The following is a 22,783-nucleotide window of genomic DNA, read 5'->3' on the forward strand; positions in this document are numbered from 1 at the left end:
ACATTCTCACCACTGGCCCAAAGCCTGGCCACCTAAGCCCAGAGCTGTGGTTCCTTATTCTCTCCTGAGCCACCTGCCATGTCCTAGACGCAGAGCTTCACCTCCCTCAAGCAGGTGGCAAAAGGAAGCAAGGCCTGGGTGAGCAGGAGATGGGCCTAGAGTGAGGAAGATGGTTGGCAATATTACGGGAGCAGCTAGCAGTTCTAAAAATTCACTGAGCAAATCAGAAATTGTAGAATGTTGAGCTGGAAGATATCTTAAAGAACTAGTTCAAATTCTACATTTTATAGACACAAAAAATGAAGTTCAAAGAGGAAAGAGTGATATTAAAATGAATCTCAACTCAAGCTAAAAGATTATAGAAAAAAAAAAAAGATTATAGAAGCATGTGTTTACACATTTTTTTAAGGGCAGAACGGACTGTTTAAACAAATTTGGGTACATCCATACAATGAAATATTCTGAAGCCTTTGAAAAGGATATTAACAGGAAAAGATGTCCAAGATATAGTGCTGTGTCAAAAGAGATTACTAATTTTGTGTTTAAAAGAAAAAAGAAAGATATATATTTGTATGTGTTTACAGACCAAGAATGGTATTCAGAAATATATATTTCAAGTTGTATACAGTTAATCCTGAGTATTGGGATTGCAGAATTTTACTTTTTTAAGATCTTTACAATGAGTATGTGCTATTTTTTTTAATTGAGGTACAGCCAGTGTACAATACTATATAAGTTACAAGTGTACAGTACAGACATTCGCAATTTTTAAAGGTTATATGCCATTTATAGTTATTATAAAATATTGGCTATATTCCTTGTGTTGTACAATATATTCTTGTAGCTTATTTTATACCTAACAATTTGTACCTCTTAATCCCCTACCCCTATATTGCCCCACCCCACCCCCGTCCCCACTGGTAGCCACTAGTTTATTCTCTGTGAGTCTACTAGCATGCACAATTTTATTTTTTATTGGAGAATAGTTGATTTACAATGTTGTGTTAGTTTCAGGTGTACAGCAAAGTGAATCAGTTATACATATATAGCATGTACTACTTTTAATAATGAAAGTGAGGAAAAATATTTCTGTTTGGAAGGAAAAAAAAACACAGGGCACCAGACTTTATACAACTACTTTCTCCTATGAGACTAGGTCTCTCTTTAGGGCTTTGTTAAAAACATCTCTTTAGGGCTTTGTTAAAAACAAACACTAAAGTGAACATCAGACACATTCATTTAATTTCTCTCTTGAAGAAACAGCTCATGATTTTCTAACAAACAAACCTCTCTAACAATGATCAGACACAATCTATTGTGTTTTAGGGAATTAAAAGGGCTTCAATACACACAGAAAGACACAGAGGGAGAAAAGAAAGTCACACAGCCTATCTTATGCAATTGACTCATTCTGATTTCCTCCTTAAACAAAGCAAACTATCAAAAAATTATTAATTACACTGAACTATGAAAGAGCCAGGCTTTTCCCTTCATTTCTTCCCAATGCTCATCTGGCTTTACATCATTTCACCATTCTTGGCTTGCAGCTTTGTATCCTGGTTCTACCACTTACTAGGTATTGGTTGGCCGAAAAGTTCGTTTGGTTTTAAGTAGACACATTTTTCATTTTCACCAAGAACTTTATTGAACAACGTATTCATCAACCGAATGAACCTTTGGCCAACCCAACACATGACCGTGGGCCTCAGTGTGCTCATCTGTCAAGTAGAGATGATAAACCTCATTGTGTTGCTGTGAAGATTAACTTAGTTGATACATGTTAAGCACTTAAACAGGGTAAGCACTCAGAAATATTACCTTATTAGGTAGTAACTATAATATGGTGGTGATAGTTTATTATTATCATAGGGAGGCAAGAGATTAAAAAGAAAAGAGCAATAAGAACACTCCAGTCCTTCTGGCTAAGTAGAATGGGTAAAGGATTAATAGCATTGTTAATAAGGCTAAAGGGTGATTAGGGAATTACTCGTGAATTTTAATTGTACCTCACTCTCCAAATCCCAAATGCTACAGAGAGTAAAGGGTTAGCTGAAATCCAAAAATCCTATTTGCAGGTCAATGGCAACAAATTTGGACGCTGCTGAAAACATTTTTCAGGCCCATGCTACAGGGGAGGACTGGCCAAAAGTCTTGACGCTGGTATTGGACTGGTACTGATAGGGAGGTAACCACTGGCCAGCCCTTGTCCAGACCACCCAGCGCCAGAGACTGGTACTGGCTGCCTCTACCTTGTTGGCTCATCTATTTCTTTCTTTGCTGCTTTTTCTAAACGCAAGATCACGAACTAAAAATGGCCAAAGGATAGCATTAAACATGTGTGAAGACACCAAAGTTTGAGCAGATACAGTCCTGGGCTACCAGCATCCTCTCCCTCCCAAATTAAGAGTCATCGTTCAGAGAACCTAAATATGCTTTGACCCACAGGCACCACTAAACTGCAAATCCCCTGAGTACTTTATTAGAACGAAATCATGTAAACTAAGGACAGTCCAGGGGTTTAAATAATTTTGTGAGGCAAAAGGAAGGTATTTTAGAGATGAACTAGTTCAAAAATCATTAACGGAGGCAACAGTCTTGTGATACCTTGGAGCTATGGGCATGGGCAGGAAAGCCAGCACTCCAAGGTCAACAGAAAAAAAGGCTGAACCTCTGCTGTCCCAGCCCTGGAATATCAACCTCCAGACTTTTTATTATGCTAATTCAGTGGCTCAGGCCACTGTTAATGGAAGCAGCTGACTGAACCCTGATATAAAAGGTGAGTGGCCTCACCAAAAGCTTTCTAAACCAAACTTACGTTAGATATCTAGGTAACTGTCAGAAACAGCTCTGCTTCCCTTACTGAGGTTTTATTTTATCTATTGATTAAATATATCATTGTTTACAGTTAATGCTCACGTAGGAGGGCAGGAAAGAGATAACCCTCCATACTATTTTTAGAATTATTTCAGACACAACACATCCATCAGGGAAACATTCACCTTTACACACATCCTCTTAATTCAGATTCACGTTATTAGTAAGCAAAATAGATAAAAATGCTTTTCTATATATGAATTGTACAACCTATTTATATTTCTGTCTCTAATTCTTGTCTTTTTAGGACAAAGTCCATGTTTATTATGTGTAACATGTAAATGCTTTCAGAGGTATAAACAATTAACAAATATAAACAATAATATGTCAAATAATATGCTACCCAACTTTTACCTAATATTTACTATTATAAATATTCTATCGTTATATCATTAAGAAATTAAAACTAGCAAATAGGAAAAGCAGATATGTGGAGGAAAGCCATGTTTTCTAAGCCTTTGAGATATGTCATAGATATTTGTTACTGAGATTTTCTTCTTCCATCAATGACAACTTTAGTTATGTTTATCATTGGGATGGATGTTGCATTCTCTTACTTTGATGTAGTTACAAATTAAGCATTTTTAACACTATATTAACTTTTTCAGACTCAAAGGTTATTCCTGGTTAATGGGTATTTCAAAACCTTCATTCATGTCATTAAAATGTCAATTTCCTACAATAGTATGAAGGATAAACTGTATATTATATTTAGTATTATATACATGTATGTCTACAATGAAGGAGAAGCATAAGATAGATGACAAATACAAAAAGCTCATTGAGAAGTTTTGCAATTATTTATTCCTATGTCCTATATTCCAAATAGTCTACTTTAAAGGTAGCTTCTAACAGGGAATAAGACTGTCTGGCTTAATCTTCTTTGTTAAAATTTTTCTTAAGATAAAAAGGAAATGAAAAAATAAGTAAGATTGTTTACCATTAGTACAAACCAAAAACCTAACTGGCTCTACTTTTCTCCACTCAATTCCTAGTGGTGGGGGGTGAAGTGAAATGGCCAGAGAGGCCCTGTCTAGGTAATCCACCGCAACTGTCAGTGACAGGCTCATTTGGATGCAAGCATAAGCCGAGCATTGACCATGCACTGACACTGTACTGAAGCTCTGGGGCCAAAACAGTGATGCTTAAGGACATAAAGGCAAAAATAGTCAAAAGATCATTCCATTCTTAAGTAAGCAGCACAGGTGTGCTTGGGGAGGGGTCCAATGAAGGAGTTATGGGAAACTGGAAATCTCAATGGAAACAAAACAAGTAAAAAATAGGTTTAATATTTAAAAATTGTTCGTTAAACCATGCCCAGGGCTTAGGAACATGTATACCACTGTACCAAAAGAAAAGAAAACCACTGGCCATATCACATATTTATAACTTGGAAGAAGAAAACTTTATGGTACTTTATTGCACCTTAGAATAACAAAGTCTTAAGCTGCTGATCTAAGTACAGGAAAAAGTAAGATAAGGAACAGAAAAAGAGTAAGCGAAAAAAATAAGTGAAAGAAAATACTACTTGGGAGGTTTTTCCTTAATCATTTAAAGTTCAATGCCATGGAGTTAGACAACCATGACTATGATTGTCAGTTTTCCTCTTTGTATGTTAATCAAAAGTAGCCACACTTAATTAAGCACTTAACTAAAATCTTGATCCTGTGCTAGTGTTTAACTTATCCCTTCCTTTTACATATGAGAAAATTGAGTACTATAAAAGTTAATCTATTTCCCCAAGGGTTAATTCAACTAGTAATTATCAGGTCCATGTACATATGTTTCTGATCACTCACACCAAAGAAACTTAGGTACACACTACCTGTACTGTACATGGTTCATATGTAACTTAGCCACTACAGTTCACACTAGCCAAATGACATAAAATTAAGTAATATTATATGTCTTCAGACCATGGCTTTACTACTGAAACCAGTTGTACTCATCAATAGGATTTTAATTTTAATGAGTTGATTATATTACCAGACAGGACATCAAAAAAGCAGTTCATGAAAAAAACCTATAACAATAAAAAGCTTTGAGATGTGCTGTTGGTAAAGAACAGAAAGGAATCTACTTTGGGTCCATTTGCTTTGTTTTATTTCTAACGTGGTAAGTTATGTTTAATAATAAATATTCCAGAGTTCAAGGTAGAGTCTTTGAAGCATGAACATGAAGAATACGGACCATAATGTTTATAATCCTTTCTGATACAGCAGACACACAGTGTGACCATCCACAGTGCCCACTATGTGTAGGACTGCTTTTGGCTGTGTTTATTAGAGAATGGGAAGCAGGAATTCCTAACAGCTCAAAATAATTTTCCTATTTCCTATTACCTCTGTTTAGCAGTCTGCCATTGCAAATATTATTTGACACATACAGTGTGTCAAATTAGAAGGAAAAAAAATCACACATTTTAAGACATGAACAGTATTTTATTTCCATGCCAGTAAGGAAAAGATTTTTCTTCTTCATGGAAAAAAGAAGGTCAGAAACTATGGACACTCAGAAAAGTACACTTGTTTTTCACTGCAGAGTAGGTGTGCTTTCAAAGCAAGAGAGAGAACCAACAGAGCAAGAGATCAAACAAACAAAGGGAAAAAACTAAACATACAATAAAACCAATTTGCTTATTTACTGTTTATATCATGCCCAATCCTCCTCCCCACCACAAAAGAGATACAATCACTAGCAGCAAATATGCTTCTTAAACATGTAGAAACTATAAGATGACTATACAAGAACAATGAAAAAAATATACCATGCTCCTTTCATTTTTAATATAGTGTTCTCCTATAGTATAAAATGACTGACTTAATGAAATGCATAATATAAGGTAAATTCACAAGCAAATGCATTTTAAGATGAGTCTGTAAAACCTCTCTAACGGAGATTAAATTACAAAAAAACCAAAAGCAGTCATTTAGTGGTCAAATATTTTGGTGTTTAATTATACCGATCTTATTTGTCAACTGTTCACCATTTTGTTTTTTAATGCAAAATGGAAGCTTCAGTCACAGTCGAATATAAAGCATGAGGAATGTTGGCAGTGGGCGGGCCAGGGGAGTCAGGCACCCCTACACCTACGCCTGGCTTTGCCTCAACAGACTTGTGACCTGAGTCATAAAACTTCATTTTGTCTCCTTGGTTTCCAAATGTTAAAGATGGCTATAGCCCCAGCAGCCTGATCTCTAAGACCTCTCCTAGCTAACATTTTATAACTCAAAACAGAATGCATTTAGACTATTCAATAGACAGTTAAAAAAGATGAACGCCTGAAGCAATAAAACAGCAGATGCAAACAACAAGGTCCTACTGCATAGCACAGGGAACTATATTCAATATCTTGTAATAAACCATAATGGAAAAGAATATGAAAAAGAATATACGTGTAAAACTGAATCACTTTGCTGTACACCACATTGCAATCACTAACACAACTTTGTAAATCAACTATACTTCAGTAAACAAAAAAACAAAAAAACAGCAGACGCAAATCCTACTGGGACAACCCTCTGTCAATAAAATTGATGGCTCTGTATATATAATATCTATGTCAGGTCTGGCATCAGAAAATTTAACTTGTGCTCAAGCACCCTCACAACCTGCACAAGAACAACCTAAACTGACCTTTCCCAGACAAAAGAGGGCCACGTCAAGATGTAGACAGCAGTCCAGAGTTACCTCTGACGTGTAAGTGATCCCTGTACTAGATCACCTGGCCAAACTACCAGAAGCTGCAGGATATATATAGTAGCCATGTGAGAGGGGCGCATGATAGCTCCACTCCCTGATTCTTCCACTCCCAGGAATCAGGGAGTGTTAGAATGAAATCAGGATAGGTTTCTGCAGCCCCTGCTTATATTTCAACTGCTACAAAAGTAATTTCATTAGCAATTTTTGAAATTGTTTTTAAACTTCTGCTATAATCATTTATTCAAAAAATTAATTACTTGGTAATATTATTGATAGGCACTAAATGTCTTAAAATGGCCCATAAATATTTATACTTGTTTTAAATACGATCTGAGGATACTAAGTTGAAAAACAGAGTTCTCATTCAAAGTCCTAAAAAAGAGAGCTCTAGAACGGGAGGAGAGGGACGCAGCTCAGAAGGACAAACAGACCCTATCTCCAGGGCCTCCATAAAGAGAACAAAAAAAGTTCATTAAAGTTCATAGGGAACACTCCAGAACAGTCTTAGGAATAAGATCACCCTCCATAACTGCTTTAGAGCCCAGAAACTAGATCATGAATAAATCGTTTAAGTCTTATTTGCTCCTCAAAACTTTCTTTTCTCTATGACACAGGCAAAGGGAAAAAAACAAAAACGTAACCAAAACGCTGGCTTTAATTATCAACATTTAAGTTTTCTCCACAACTCCTTCCTTTTAAAATAGTTCAGTAATGCTAGCCATAATACTAAGTAAAAACACAGCCAGTAAAAAGCTGACAAAGGTAAACGTTTAAATGTTTACGACTACACTGTTGCTTAAGGCATTTACAGAATGCCAGTTATATTTTTGGTCCAAGTGCCCAGTAGGCCAGAATATGTGCATGTGCTTCACGCTACCCAGAGAAGGAAAGTGTGGGCGTGAGCTGCTCTGCCCTGAAGCGCTAGTAACAAAGAACACACAGTTGCAGAGAGAAAAGCTGGTGTAATAGGAACATAAGCAGCTTAGTAGAAAATATATCTGCTCCCAAGTGCTCATGAGTAAAAAAAGAAAAAAAATAAGTACAAGTTCTTTAAAAAACACAAGAAAACAAACACACCCCTTACTAATGAGTCCATGAAGACAACCACAAATACACATCCTCCAGCAACATTAGGGAAGCCTAGCTCTGCTTCAGATGACTTGCTCTTGAGAAACAGAAAGTGGTTCAGAACCATCAGTCAGAACCATGGCGACTTTCCCAAATTCTCCTCTGGGTAGTGAACCTGTTCAGCAATCTGCCATTGCAAACTGTAAATAAGTAGATTTCAACCCTTTTTAACCTATATTCCCTCATGTTATCTGCTGTGCATCATTTGCTAAGATGCTGTAGCTTTTACTTGTGGTTGACTGTATTACAACTCTTGTAGTTATTTTGACTGTCTCCTTCAAATATTCTCCCTCACGATCCCCTTTTCTGATCTGACCTCATAGGGGGACCATCCCCAAACATCTCCCCCTTGAGATTTGTTGCCTCCTGACAAAGAACTACAGACAAGGCTGCATTTCCTCAGGAGATCCAATGCAGTGTGTCATCTTCAGATGGGCATGCACTGCTTAAAAAAAGAGCAGGTCTCTGCACATGATGAGCTATATTGCTGCTGTTGTAAATCAATGCTGTACCACAGCCAACAAGAGAAAGAACTTGTTAGTAATATATTCTAACTCATGTTCACAAAACGCTGCAAATGACTATGTGTGCAGATATATGATTTGGGATGGTAGTACCTTATTTGCGAACTACACTGCATGAAGATCATGTATTTGTATTGACAGTGTCAAAATGATAAAAGAAAAAATTACATCAATAGTTAATTTTCATCTCTATATAAGGTTATGGCATGTATCTGTGGGACACTCGAAGGGCCATATGGGAAGCAATATAACGAAAAGTTAAAAACAAGGGCTTTGGGGCCAAGCTCCCTAGGTTTAAATATCAGTGTCACCGTCTACTGTTATGAGACCTTAATCAAGTTACTTCTTTCTCTGTTTCCTCACCTGTAAAATGGGAATAATCATAATACCTATATCACAGGGTTGTTATGAGGATTAAATAAGCTATATTTATAAAGCACTTAAACAGAGGCATTTAAGTGTTTATTAAATTAAGGGCTGCACAGGTGTTCAGCAGCCGTGCAAAGACCTAAAAGCAGTAACACTCTTTGTACTGATAGCACAAGGTTAAAATGGGCTGGTGAGGACACGCAGAAGATAAAACGACACATCACTAAACCGGGTATCAGATTTGAAAAGTGTTGCCAAACATTAAATACAGACATTAAAATTCTGGACTCTAAGCATATTTAATCTTTTCAAGCTTGGTACTAAAGTATGCTTAAATGTGCTTTCACATTTCTGTGTAGGTCTGGAGCCCTCAGTTACAAGTCTAGCCTCTGTGTGACCTTGGAAAACCTTCTAACTCTCTCTGTCCCTTGATCTTTTGAAAAGCGATCAGACTACATGTTTGATCTCTAAGGCCCAGCTCTGATAGTCCCAGGAAGGTGGCCACCTGATCCTTAAGAAACGTACGAAATAAATGAGAGGAAAAGTAAAAGACGTTTTAATAGAATTTTAAACAAAAAGATGGCTGAGTTGGACAAAATCCAACCCTCATCCTTTCCCTTCGCTGCAGGGCAAAGATAAAAATAGAAAACAAAGTCATAGACTTCCGTCATAACTCCACTCGAATAAAGAAGCAGGGGCAGGAGCAGCCTCCACATTCCGGCACCACTGGGAGGCAGTAACCTTCGGTCTCCGGCTCCGACTTTGTGTATGTGACGGCGCAGCAAAGCACACTCCCCGAGAGGTCTCTCAGAAAGACTCGCTTTTGTGCCATTCAAAGCAGGGCCGCCCCAGAAACAAAGAACCACGTTATTATATGATTCCATTTGTATGAAATGTCCAGAACAGGCAAATCCACAGAGACAGGAAGTAGATTGGTGGTTTCTGAGGACTGGGGTGTAGGAGAAACGGAGAATGACTGCTAATGGGTACAGGGTTTCCTTTGGGGTGATGAACATGTTTTGGAATTAGAAAGCGGTGATGGAGACTCCAGGAGGGCACACACCAAGGAGTACCTCCCAGAATTTCTGCTGCCAGTGTCCTTGTCCCCGTGGTGAGCCACAGCCGCCCCCCACCTCTGCAGGAGCCCTTCCAACACTAGCAGATGGAGAACTTAATGTTCTAGATGGTATTTTGACTGAAGTACCAGAACAGGATAATGAACTCTATAACCCAGAGAGTGAACAAGATAAAAAATGAGAAAAAGGGTTCAAAAAGAAAAAGTGACCAAATGGAATCTACTGACACAAAGCGACAAAAGCCTTCTGTTCATTCAAGACGATTGATTTCTAAGCCACTGAGCTCATCAGTTAACAATAACAAAAGAATGGTTAGTACAAAAGGAAAGTCAGTCACAGAGTATAAAAATGAGGAATATCAAAGATCTGAAACAAACAAACGTCTAGAAGCTGATCGGAAAATTCGTTTGTCAAGCAGTGCCTCCAGAGAACCTTGTAAGACTCAACCTGAAAAAACCTGTCTGCGGAAAAGGGATCCTGAAAGGAGGGTCAAATCCCTTACGCCAGATGGTTCTGAGAGAATTGGGCTTGAAGTGGACAGACGTGCAAGCAGACACAGCCAGTCTTCTAAGGAGGAAGTGAACTCTGAAGAAGGTGGCTCTGACCATGAGACTGGCACCAGTGGTTCTTCCGACAAGCAAGGCAACAACACTGAGAATGAGGAGGAAGGGGTGGAAGATGTGGAAGAAGATGAAGCAGTAGAAGATGCAGAGGAAGATGAAGAGGTGGATGACGATGGAGAGGAGGAGGAGGAGGAAGAAGAATATGAACAGGATGAGAGAGACCAGAAGGAAGAGGGAAAGGATTATGACACCCGAAGTGAGGCTAGTGACTCTGATTCTGAATCCATTTCCTTCACAGATGGGTCTGTCAGATCTGGTTCAGGAACAGATGGATCAGGTACTAATTTTTATATGTAAAGGTTTGTCTTTTTTTTTTTTTTTTAATTGACCTGATTGGTTTTTTTCTTGAATATTTTTAAATTGAATTATAAAATTTTTGAGGCAATGGGGGGGATGTTAGTAAGACTGTCCTGTGATTTTTTTTTTTATATAGTGTACTTTTGAGTATTATAAATGCACTCGAATAAGATTTACATATCTTAGTAAAGGCATTTCCCAGCTACAAATTGACTGTATTATAAATGTACACTAGTCTGATTGTTTCTCTATAAGGAAATGTATTTGAGGTTTTAATGTTGTAAATTCTTAGATTTCCATACTAGTCAACAGCAGCTTATTTAAACACTGATGTACTTGAAGTATATTCATATGGAACCCGTCTGCTAGGTATAACAATATTTTCATGTTAAATGCCTCTAGATTTCATTCATGTGGCAACAGAAATCAAAATAACTTTCTTTTTCTCTTGGGAGCTCAAACTTTCTTTCATTTCTGTACCTGTGGGTTGACTGACTGGGGCAGGGTCGCCAGAGGGCTGGGTATAAAGGTACAAGATGGAAAATAAGAGTATAAAATTATTGTGGAGAGACTGGGTAAGAGGCACCTTGGGTCATTCCTTCAATATTACATGCCCTGCCACTTTATCTCTATCTGACCCATGAGACTTGACTATGGGAATGGTAGATAGTTGCAGTCATTAGGCTGAGGGAGCCCTCTTTTGGGGGGAAATTCAGAGGGTAGAGCAAGGAGAGGTCAGGGTACTTAGAAACCGCTGGTCACTCTGTGATGATTATACTCTCATGGCTGTCTTATGTAAAGATGCAGCCAGATCTCCTACACAGGCCAAACGTACTAAATATTGGGATACAAGAAAAATTCTATTCTTTTGATATATTTGATAGTTGCAATGGCTTTATTATAGAATTTTATCATTTTAATGTAGTACATTGTTAGTAAATCATATTCTTGATATAGTGTAAATGATAAGAGCAAATGACCAGGTATTTTCTAATTGGCACCTGAAGTGCTTCTAGCCTTTTGCTCACTAGAGTTCTAGGTTCAGGAGTTTAGACAGGTTTTGAAGGAGGTTAAAGAGTTAAACTGAATAGATGGGCAGTTGGCTTTAATATAAAAAGAAAAACTTGTGGAATCTTTAATTCTACTATTCCATCATACTTTTTGCAAACTGATGGGATATACGTTTTATAATTCATGATAATGGATAGAGAACAAAAATTGCATTGGCAATATGAATGAATGTTCATTTATTGTGGAGAATGTGTGAAACCTGTAAAAGTAGGGAACATTTTATTATAGGAATCTTCTTTTTGGTGTCCAGGTTAGGAACGATATTTCTTAGACTTGAATGTTTATCCTGTTTAAGTCAAACAAGGGAGACATATAAATAGGTAGGGCCTGAAATAATGTGTATTTTTATTTTATTTTATTTTATTTTTTTAATAAATTAATTTATTTTTGGCTGCTTTTGGTCTTTGTTGCTGCGCGCAGGCTTCCTCTAGTTGTGGTGAGCGGGGGCTACTCTTCATTGCAGTGCGCAGACTTCTCATTGCGGTGGCTTCTCTTGTTGCGGAGCACGGGCTCCAGGCACGCGGGCTTCAGTAGTTGTGGCGCACGGGCTTAGTTGCTCCACGGCATGTGGGATCTTCCCGGACCAGAGCTCGAACCCGTGTTCCCTGAACTGGCAGGCAGATTCTTAACCACTGCGCCACCAGGGAAGCCCCATGTGTATTTTTAATAAGTTCCTTAGATGCTGATACTTAGCAAGATACCTACTCATACTTTGTTTTTTGTGGATTAGACATTTCGGATTGAATGGTAGCCAATAGTTTTATAAAACCTGGATATTAAAACTGTTAAGAGACTTACTGTTACAAAAGAGATACTTGCTTGGAACTCTTACTTTCCATATTAAAGGAAATTTGTGGCTTTTCTTTGGAAGAGCTCTTACGTGGAACATATTTTAAAGACTGTATTTAGTATGCAGGACATTATTATTTTTATTTTGGAGTAGTTTCTCTTCATAATAATGTGTGAGAGAAAAATGGGGTGGATCTGGAACTCCACCAGAGGTAAAAAAATTTTTTAAGATTTTTAAACACAAGGGATTACAGTTTAGTTTTTGCGTCATGAATTTTCTATATTCCAGTTTATTTTACCTTATTTTTCTCAAAATTTCAGTAATTTTCTTATAAAAGTGACACACTTGGTGGCTGTTAAGGGTTTATTTGTTAGACGATTTTCATTGTTTTTTTGACCTGAGAATAATAGTCGGGAGAGGGGATCATAAACTTAAGAGCAGTGAAAGTTATTTATACAAAAAAGATTAAAAATCCTTGGAGATTTTTTAATGGTAATGGTAATGCTACATTTAACGTTACATAAAAATTGTTGGGTGAGATCTTACTTCTGCTTCTGTTATATTTCCTGCATCATCTTTTTTAAAAAAAATTTATTTATTTATTTAAAAAAAAAGAAAGAAAGCAGTGATGGTTGCAAAACCTTATACTAACCGCTGAATTGTACACTTTAAAAGGGTTGCATGGAAATTACATCTCAGCAAAAAATGGGGGGAGGGGCAGGTCTGCTGTAATAATAATGGTTCCTATTATTATCCAGTAGTCTGCCTTCTCTTATCAGAAATAGAAGGAAGTAGGGAGATTAAAGTCATTCTGTCAACAGCTCTTGATAATGATAAGTCTAGAATTATATTTCAAATTGCATATAAAGGGTGGCCAAAAAGTCTGGAAACTTAGAGGTAGAGGATTAATGGCCCTGCTCTCAAAGAGAAATTACATATGCCGAAAGTAAGAGTAACCAGTAGGAAGGGGCTACCTGATAAGGCACTGGTTGCCCCACCCCGAAGGCTAGCCAGGCCTCCAGCTGTCCAGTGCTCCAACATGACAAGGCGTGGTGTGAAGCCAGGTGCACCTGGGCCCCACCCAAAGATTTCCCCGGGTAGTGAGTCACGAGAAAAGCTACGAAGCCAAATGGGCTTTTCCTTATTTTACTTCTGCACCCTGCAGCCTCTAAGCCTATCACTGACCATTAAGCACAATCTGTGGGCCACTCTATGGTGGCCCAAGGAAAGGAAGCAGCAGGAGCAAAAGCTGAAAGGTGAGAAAGGAAGGGATTAGCAATAGTTTGGCAGGATCACCAACTCCTTCCAGGAATCACAGCAGACAGAATGACCTTAAAATGTACATTGTAACATGTCACCTCCTACTTAGAACCCATCCAAGGCAATCAGAAAACATGCCAACTCCCCACAGCTACCTGGAATAAAATGCACACTTGGTGTGCCAGCCACCAGCTGTGCCTGATGGCACCTGCACCTCTCTGGTCCTCCTTCGCCCCTCTTCCCTCTCAGAGCTTCCAACGCACCAGGTCCTCCAACAGCTCAAGCGCCTGGCTGCCCAGGGCCTGGCACACGCCGCTCCCTCCGCCTGACTCTGCTCTCAGCGGGCAGCTTCTCATCCCTCAAGTCTTAACTCAAATAGCAGCTCAGATAAATACCTACAGGGCCCCTCCCGTTAACCTCTACCACAGCTCCCTGTGGATGCTCTGTGGAGGGCTCACCACACTGTCACTACTTTTCTGTTTGTTGCAGTTTACCCCGTAGACTAGTCATGCAAAGATGGGGAGTATGTGCAACTTAGTCCCTGGTGTATCTGAGGTGCTGCCACAGTGTCTGGCGCACGGTTGGCATTTGATGTTTGCTAAATAGATGAACCTGTATTCTTAAAAATAACTCTGGCTGGGGAGCATTCCAAGAGACAAGGAGAACGATTAAAGTGGTCACAGATCACATCTTAAGTAACACTGATTGTGGTGCTACTAACAGTACCACTTACAAGGACTTTTCTTTCTGACAATTATACAATTACATCGGTTAAGCAATGAACAGACTTGATTTGACTAATATAACAGTGATTGCCTGAATGTTTACTAACTGGGGGTCTGTGTGCTTTTACTGTACACACAATCCCATGTGTCCCTGAACCTCCTTCACAAAGCAGAGGCCGGCCAGGTGGGCCTCTGGACTCTTCCCAGGGTTAGCAGGCTGTTCTTCTGCCCCTTTCACCCCCTCTTCAAGTGTAACAAGCACAGGTTATGCTGCTGCTCTACAGCAGGGCTTCTCAGCGTGGGCGGCACATGAGACTCCTTTAAAAATTCCAAAACCCAGGCTGCGCCCCAGACCAATTACATCAGAATCTTTGGGGACAGGGCCCAGGCATCAGTACTTTTTAAGGCTCCTCAGATAATTCTAATGGGCAGCCAAGGCTGAGAAGCACTGTTTTAGTGAAAAATCCAAGTACCCACAGAGACCAACCCTCACTTAATTCCCTTATGATAATAGGATCTTGTATTCATTTTAAAGGTAAAAGAGCTGGGTGTACCAAAAGGAAGCATCCTATGAATAAATATTAATCTAGAGATACTCATAAATTATTTCCTGAATGCTTATTTAAATCATTAAATCCCCTTTTTTAGATTTTTAATACTCTTCCAACTCCTATTAAAGTGTACTACAAATGTCACTTTGCCTCAGAATACTCAGATAGAAAAGTGTGTCTACTTGGTGAATAAAAAAATTCTAAAATATATAAAACCCACTTACCTGAACTACTCAGGTACATGACCATCTCTACCATTTCCTAGAATTCCTAGCAATAGACACGAACACTTAGCTTCTTGTAAATAAAGAGAGCCAATAATATTAAATTGACTATGTAGAAAATGAATGAAAGAATGAGTTCAAACAAATGATAAAAAACTGAAACTGACTTGCTTGAAATTACTTTAAAATATGACTATAAAAATGGCTCCTGCTAGAAAGAGAGTCACATGTAGAGAACAAACTTAAGGTTACCAAGGGGAGAAGGGCGGGGTGGGATGGACTGGGAGACTGGGATTGACATACAGACACTACTATGTGTAAAATAGATAACTAATGAGAACCTACTGAATAGCACAGGGAACTCTACTCAATGCTCTGTGGTGACCTAATGGGAAGGAAATCTAAGAAGAGTGGGTATATGTATACATATAACTGATTCACTTTGCTGCACAGCAGAAACTAACACAACATTGTAAAGCAACTATACTCTAATAAAAATTAATTAAAAAACAGACAAACAAAGCGGCTCCTGCTAGAATTAATCCACTAGGTCAAAGAAAAGCACGTCCAAGCCCTGTCTGCCTTCAGTCACATCCACTTCCTCATACACAGATCTACACATCCCACCCAGAAACAGATTTTTACTTTTCTAAAGCTCATATCAATCATCTAATCACACCAACAGACAAGGTTATGTTTCTCACAAGATTACTCACCAAATAGCACTGATGTGGAAAAAATGTTTTTTATGCTCTTCAGTATTTTTAAAGATCCACCGTCTTCCCTAGTTCAAAACAATTCAAGCAGCTAGGCAGTTACTAAATGTGATCAATAACATCTAAAGCACAAACTTGAAAAATGCTTCAAAATCTTTCTTACTAAAAGAACTCTTACAAGTAGAATACACAAACAGAAGAAAAGTAAAGGAATGTTCTACCTGGTTATTTTGTCCATTATCACAGACACAGTGATGTGCAAGCCATTTTGAACCAGTGTTGCCTACAGACTTTCTATCTACACCATCTATCATTTTATGGAGAACTGCTATTCTTATAACTTTTTCATTGATCTCAAAGTCAAACCAGTTTTTCTGGTCTGTCTTCAGAATCGTGTGGTATACACAAACAGTGTGGATGGTACTTTAGCAGATAATGCTGGAGAAGATCTCCAAATTCAAAAGCAAGTAGTGTCCTACATGTAGCTAGATTTTCTGGAGCCACTAAGTGTCTGTACCAGACTAATTCAGTAATTACTACTTATGTAATTTCGATTTAATTTCTCAAGTCAGAACTTTTTCTAAAACACATTTCCCCTTTCTAGTCATATACTAAATTCTAGCCTGGCCTATGATAGACACAGTTGTAATAATGTGTTATTGGTGTCTTAGCCTTCCAGCTGAAATTTTTTCTTTTTTTTTTATCCCTATGGTTGAGGAAAGTTGTACAGACCAATTCAATAGAAGTAAAACCCACCAGCTTTCTTGGAAAGAGCTGTAGAATAAAACAAAATTTATTTGTGGGGAAGCATAATTCCTATTGAACGAATGGAAAAATGAAATTGTAGAATATTTTCAAATTGAACACACTGTAGAGTAAAAACAGCCTCAGCCAGCAGAAAAGTCAGATCGTAATCTGATAAGATTCACTTGTAATTTAGATTAATTATATAAATGGGTCATTTATATAACCAAGGAGATATATTAGGGATGCATTTTATAAGGTTTGTTTTTGTTTTTATACTAGGATAAGTGTTTCCCGTTTGCCTGTAATAAGTGGCCAGTCTTTTTAATATAAAGAAGACAAAATTCTCCCCAGTGTCTGAATTAACATTAACTCTGAATTAAAGAAGCTCTAATTGATGGGGTTTTACTGTGTACATAAATATAAGGTGAAATACACACTGAAATAATTATTAGGGAGAAAGAATCGGCTCTCTGTACCCGTTGAGATCGTCCCACCAGTAAAGGTCGACTTTGCTCTGCCTTTCATTTGTGCAGCTGTTAGAAGGCACACGCTCCGCCAGTTTAAGCTGATGAAATATACATTTCGGCTAGTCATCAGGAGATCAGGTGTCAAGGTAAGGCTCTAAAATGTGTAACCTTAAGCAGTCAGTTACTACTCCTCTGACCACTCTCCCAGGGAAATGGGGATGGTACAGTAACTAGCACAGCTCTGGATGGGGGAAGGGGGTAGTGAAGGGGAGGAAGGGACGGTTGCAGGGGGAGCCACTTACGAGACGTAGGCTGGGTAACCAAATCCTATCAGGTTGCAGAGGAGAGAGGCTCCATAACCGAACACCAGGTACAAAGCCACCAGCCCGATGACACCTGCAGACACGAGGAGAGAAGTGGGTCGGGTGGCACACAGGCGCTCCAGCCGGGCAGCCCCCGCCAACACCGCAAAGCTTGGCCCGTTCTAAGCGTTGGAGAAAAAGAAACCGCACCGAGGCTGGGCCCGCGCCTTCTCGGGGCTTTGCCTTTGGTCTGGGGATACCCGGCAGGCCGCACCTTTGTGCCCTTCCTTCCCCAGTCCCTCCCGCAAGGGGCCCCACGCCACACTGCGCACCAGCTGCAGGAGCCCCGCTTCCTTCCCGGAGGGTCTGGGGAGGCCGGGATTCCGGCGCCTGCCCGCGGCCCCTCCCGTCCCGCGCCCAACTCCGCGGAGGGTCTGGCTACGACCCGGTACTCCGCCACGGGGACAGCGCTCCCTCCCGCAGGGGCCCCGCCAGTCGGCGCCAGCTCTGCTCTCGGCCACTGGCACGCAGCACTGGGCCGCAGGGCAGACACGTCAGCGCCGGCCGGTCCCCGACCCCACGTCCCGGGCGCCTCGTCACCGGGCCGCCCCGGGCGCGGTCTCTGGTCCCTGGCCTGTGCAGGCGGCCAGTTCTGTCCCCGACGACGCCACTGACCCCCGTCTGTCACCAAGCCCGTGGTCCCAGCTGCGATGCGACAGCTGCTCCCGGGCCGGGCAAGCGGCGGGATCCCGCGGGCCGCAGCCCCACACTCACCGAGGACGATGTAGCTCCGGTTCACGCCGGTCTTGGCCTCGAACTTGGCCAAGAGGTCAGTCATGCAGTTCTTCTGGTGAAGGAACCGGTCGAACCTCTGCCTCATAGCTGCAGACATGGCGGGGACCGTCGCGCCACCGCCTGGGGCTACTCCTGGTGCCGGGTGGCCGCAGAGCGAGGTGACTGGGGCGGCGGCAGCGGCGGCGGGCGTGGCGGGAGGCGGGCGATTCCCGAGTCCCTCCGCTCGCGCCCCGCAGCCCCCCTCCTCGCCCCGCCCAGCCGCGCCGCCCCCTCTCCCTCCCGCGGTCCGCAGCGAGCGTCACACCAGGGGCGGCGGCCTGAGCAGCCGCTGCTCCCTGCGGGGCGGCCGCCCTCCGCCTCTGTTAACTGGGTAAAAAGAGGGTGGTGAGTCTTGTGAGGTCCCTTCGGAAATCGTACTCGAAAGGACGTGGAAAGGAGGGGGCAGGCGGCCTTGTTGCTTCCACCTAAAAAGTAGCGGGACTGGTTTGATGTACCTACCCTGCTCTGCTAAACCTGCTGAGACGTTTTAAGTCTAGAAATTGAAATGCTCGACCATCCTGAAAGAACTCTTTGGTTGCAGACCTACTTTTCCCTTCGTTGTCAGTACTCGGCATAGTTCTCACTTACAGATAGTAGTCTTTTTGAAAAGACCCTTGAAGAAACTTAACACACCCTCCTCTGGGGACACCATTTCCAAGAAAAGTCCTGCCCTACACTGCTTAAACCATTTCATGGTGGGCTTGGCATTTGCTTGATCTCTGATACCCTGGAAACTTTTCCAGACCCCAGCCGCGAAGACAGTAGTGTGCGCTTGCCTACAAGCAAAATTACCCTGCAGAAGGTAATTCCAAATCTTTGGGCAGGACTTCACTTTGCTTCCTTCAGAATGTCGTGCTCAGGCTCTTCCTCCACCTAAACTTAGGCTCTTGTTATCGCTCGCCTGTATTATTTCAGGAAACTCCCTTTGAAAGTATTCTTTCTTACTCCTGTGATCTGCACCCTGCTGCAGATTTCCTCATTGCTTAAGCTTGAAAGGCTCTCCGTTCCCTACAGACCAGAGCTCCCATTCCTTAGTATAGCATTCACCGGCCCTGCGCACAGACTTGCCCCCAACATTCTCTCTTTGTGCTGTGCAACCCCTCTGCTCTTTCAAATTGACTTTACAGTACTGCCTTACACTTCGGTGAAAAGCTACCTTGCCCACTCTTAGGCTTTTCCTTTTGTGCTAATTCTCCTTCCTCTTTTCTTCCCTAGATCTTAGCTCAATTCTCTCAGTAGGCCCATGACCATCCAGGCAAATCAGTGACAAAATTAAATCAAAAAAAAAAAAGTAAATAAACCAATAATAGGATTACTGTGATAGCCTCCCCGCTGAGGTGTCCATTTCTGTCTTTGCACCTACAGGCAATTCTCAGTGTGGCAGCCAATTGGAATATTTTTAAAATGTGAGTCAGGTTGTGTTGTCTTTTTGCTCTTAACCCTCCAGTAGCTTCCCATCTGCTGAAAGAGTGGCCTCAAGGTCATAGATGATATGTGTGGTTCATCCTTCTCTAATTTCATCTCCTATTGCCTGCTTCCTTGCTGTGCCTCAAACAAGCTGAGCCCACTCCTGCCCCTGGGCTTTTACTTTTCTTCTGTCTCAGTGGCTCTCAAACAGCAGTGATGTTGTCCCCCACAGGACATGTGGCAATGTCTGGAGACATCTTTCGTTGTCAGACGAGTGGTGACAACTGGGGTAGCAGATGTTACTCACCACTACTAGCATCTAGTAGGGATGCTAAACATCCTGCAATGCACAGGTCAGTCCCCCCCGCCGCCCACCCTGCAAAGAAGAATAATCCAGCCCCAACTGCCAGTAGTGCTGAAGTGGGGAAACCCTTCTCTATCTAAAATCTCCAGATAAGCACTTAACTGTTTCCTCCCATTCGTCAGGTCCTTGATCAAATGACGAATTTGTGAGGCCCTCTCTGATCCAGAATCGCAACCCCCAACGCTCTCTAGCCACTGTCTTGCTTTATTTTGCTCTATAACACTTATTACTCTGTGATAGTCTATGTGTTCTACTATTTGTATTTTGTTTCTTTCCCCACTAAATTATGAGATCCACAAAGGTGGGTATTTTTGCATGTTTTGTTTATGTCTGTGTCTCAAACACCTAGAACAGTGCCTGGTACTTAATAGGTGTTCAGTAACTATTTGATGAATGAACGAATATCTAACATGCATTGTACTACTCAGTAGTCTATGTGTTACATGTACTAATTCACTTAATCCTCACAACAGCATGGCGTAGATACTATCTATTTTATCCTCATTTAAGGGAGGGAAATGAGGTATGCCAGGGTCTCAAAATTGATAAATGTCAGAGCTAGAATTCAGACAGGACTCTTACCCCTCAATATACTGCTGATACGGGTTAAATTGTGTCCCCTGCAAAATGGATAAGTTGGAGTTAAAACTCCTACCTTGTTTGGAGGTAGGGTCTTTTTAGAGGTAATCAAGTTAAAATGAGGTTATTAGGGTAGACTCTAATCCAATATGACTGGGTCCTTATAAAATGGGGAAATTTGGATGCAGAGACAGACACACACAGAGGGAAGATGATCTGAAGACACACAGGGAGAAGCCAGCCATCTACAAGCCAAGGAGAGAGGCCTTCCCTCACAGCCCTCAAATAAAACCAACCCTGCTGACACCTTGATCTTGGACATCTGGCTTCCAGAACTGTGAGACAATACATTTCTTTTATTTAAGGCAGTTTGTGGTACTTTGTTACGGCAGCCGTAGCTAGCACAACTGGCAACGAGGATAACTGAATTTTGAACTTTTTAACCAGTTGTGTGTTTGTATAATTTCCTACTAAGTGAATACAGTAATTATTCATTTGCCTGGAAGTCAGTGTCATGTTTTTGAGAACTTCAAATGATTCAGAGTTTGATAGTCTTATCTTTTTTAAGCCAAGGAGCAACATCTTTCAAGTTAGGTATTCAAATCAGCCTAGATTTTTATGACTACATTTCATATAGTGTCAACACACTATGCATGAAGTATTTGGAAACATACTATTCATTTGGAATTCTTTTGTATAAATATTGCTCCCTTCCCAGTTTTCTGTGAAGTTAGATTCCAATTTTTTTTCTTTCCTCTGTCATTCTAACACTGGCAAGATGAGGCAGCAAGGTAAGGCGTAGTGTGTGTGTGGAGCACAGCCTCTGGATCCAGCCTGTACAGATGAAATCCCAGCTCCACCATTTAGCTGTGTGACTTTGGGCAAGTTACATAAGCTCTCTGTTCCTCTGTTCCCTCATCTGCAAAATAGGGGTGACAATAGAACCTATTTCATAGGGTTATCATGATGATTGAATGAGTTGCTATTTGTAAAGTTTTGGGAAGAGTGCCTGTTGCAAAATAAGTGTTAGTTAAGTATATATATATATTTTTTTTCTTTTTTTCTTTTTTTTTGGCTTGTGGGATCTTTAGTTCCCGACCAGGGATCGAAACCATACCCCCTGCGGTGGAAGCATGGCGTCTTAACCACTGGACTGCCAGGGAAGTCCCTCTTAAACAATTTAAGAAAGAAGAAGAAAAAACACAGCTAGATGCTAACATTGAGATAGAGGAATACATAGTTCTTGCCTTTAGGAAATGACAGTAAGGTTGGGGAGTGTGGGACCCTTAGCCCATTCAGGCATCACTACAAAGCTTAGACTCTTTCAGAGCTAAGAAAAAAGATGCAGAAGATAAGAGCTCAGACTTGGGTCTCAAACCATTCACCTACTCATATTTATGGAGTATATCCTAGGTGCCAGACGCCGTTAGACCTGGGAAGTAGACAGACCAGGTCTCTGCCTGGAAGGCCATGGAGCAGGCTGGCCTGAAGCAGGCTGACTTTGGCAGCTCCTAAGAAGGAAGTCAAACCAACTTGGGATGATGCAAATGCTATTACTCTACCCTTTCCTGAGCTAGAGAAGAAATTTCTGCCCGAGACCTATGATCAGGTCACTTTTGTTCTCCACAGCCTGTTTCTTCAGGTTAAGATAATTTCTTAACCACTTGAAGTCATTAACATATTTTTGTTCTAACTCTCACGTATGTTAGGAAGAAGTTGTAGTGCATAGTTTGCCAGATAATCTCTTTGTTACCCTCCCCCCACCCCGCATATGGAGGGGGGACCCTGGCTTTTATTGGAGCCTGGCACCCATGAGGTAGCCAGCCTTCTCAGTCAGGAGACCCTCTGACCCTGTGGACACAGCCCTGTTGGACACACACCCCCTCCCTCTGCTGGAGGAGGCTAGTGGCAACATGTCATCGAAATAAAAAGAGTAAAAGACGAAGTAACCAAAACCTGAGGCACAGACGACAGGAGGAAAATGCAGAGGCTATTCATATAACTGAAGAAAGAGTATTAAAAGAAATAAAATGTGAAAATTACCATGCTTCATTGAATACATTTGAATTACATTTTGTTTGCCTCATTTGTCTTATTCTTAAACATTTTCTACTGAAAATATGGACAAAGCATTTTATTGTGTTTCCATGTAT

General features: G+C 40.8%; 1 protein-coding gene across 1 annotated transcript in view; it reads right to left on the bottom strand.

Moving 5' to 3' along the window:
- The window catches only part of REEP5 (receptor accessory protein 5), a 42,256-nt gene extending 23,809 nt beyond the window's left edge, over positions 1–18,447 (bottom strand). The window contains exons 1-2 of the mRNA XM_082455830.1: positions 18,221–18,447; positions 17,447–17,540 (exon numbers count right to left, since the gene is read on the bottom strand). Of these exons, the coding sequence (XP_082311956.1) occupies positions 17,447–17,540; positions 18,221–18,338 (212 nt within the window). The 5' untranslated portion in view covers positions 18,339–18,447. The remainder of the gene's footprint in view (positions 1–17,446; positions 17,541–18,220) is intronic.
- Between the last annotated feature and the right edge of the window lie 4,336 nt (positions 18,448–22,783).

This window comes from Balaenoptera physalus (genome assembly GCF_965194825.1).
Source record: "Balaenoptera physalus genome assembly, chromosome: 3".
Classification (NCBI taxonomy): Eukaryota; Metazoa; Chordata; class Mammalia; order Artiodactyla; family Balaenopteridae; genus Balaenoptera; species Balaenoptera physalus.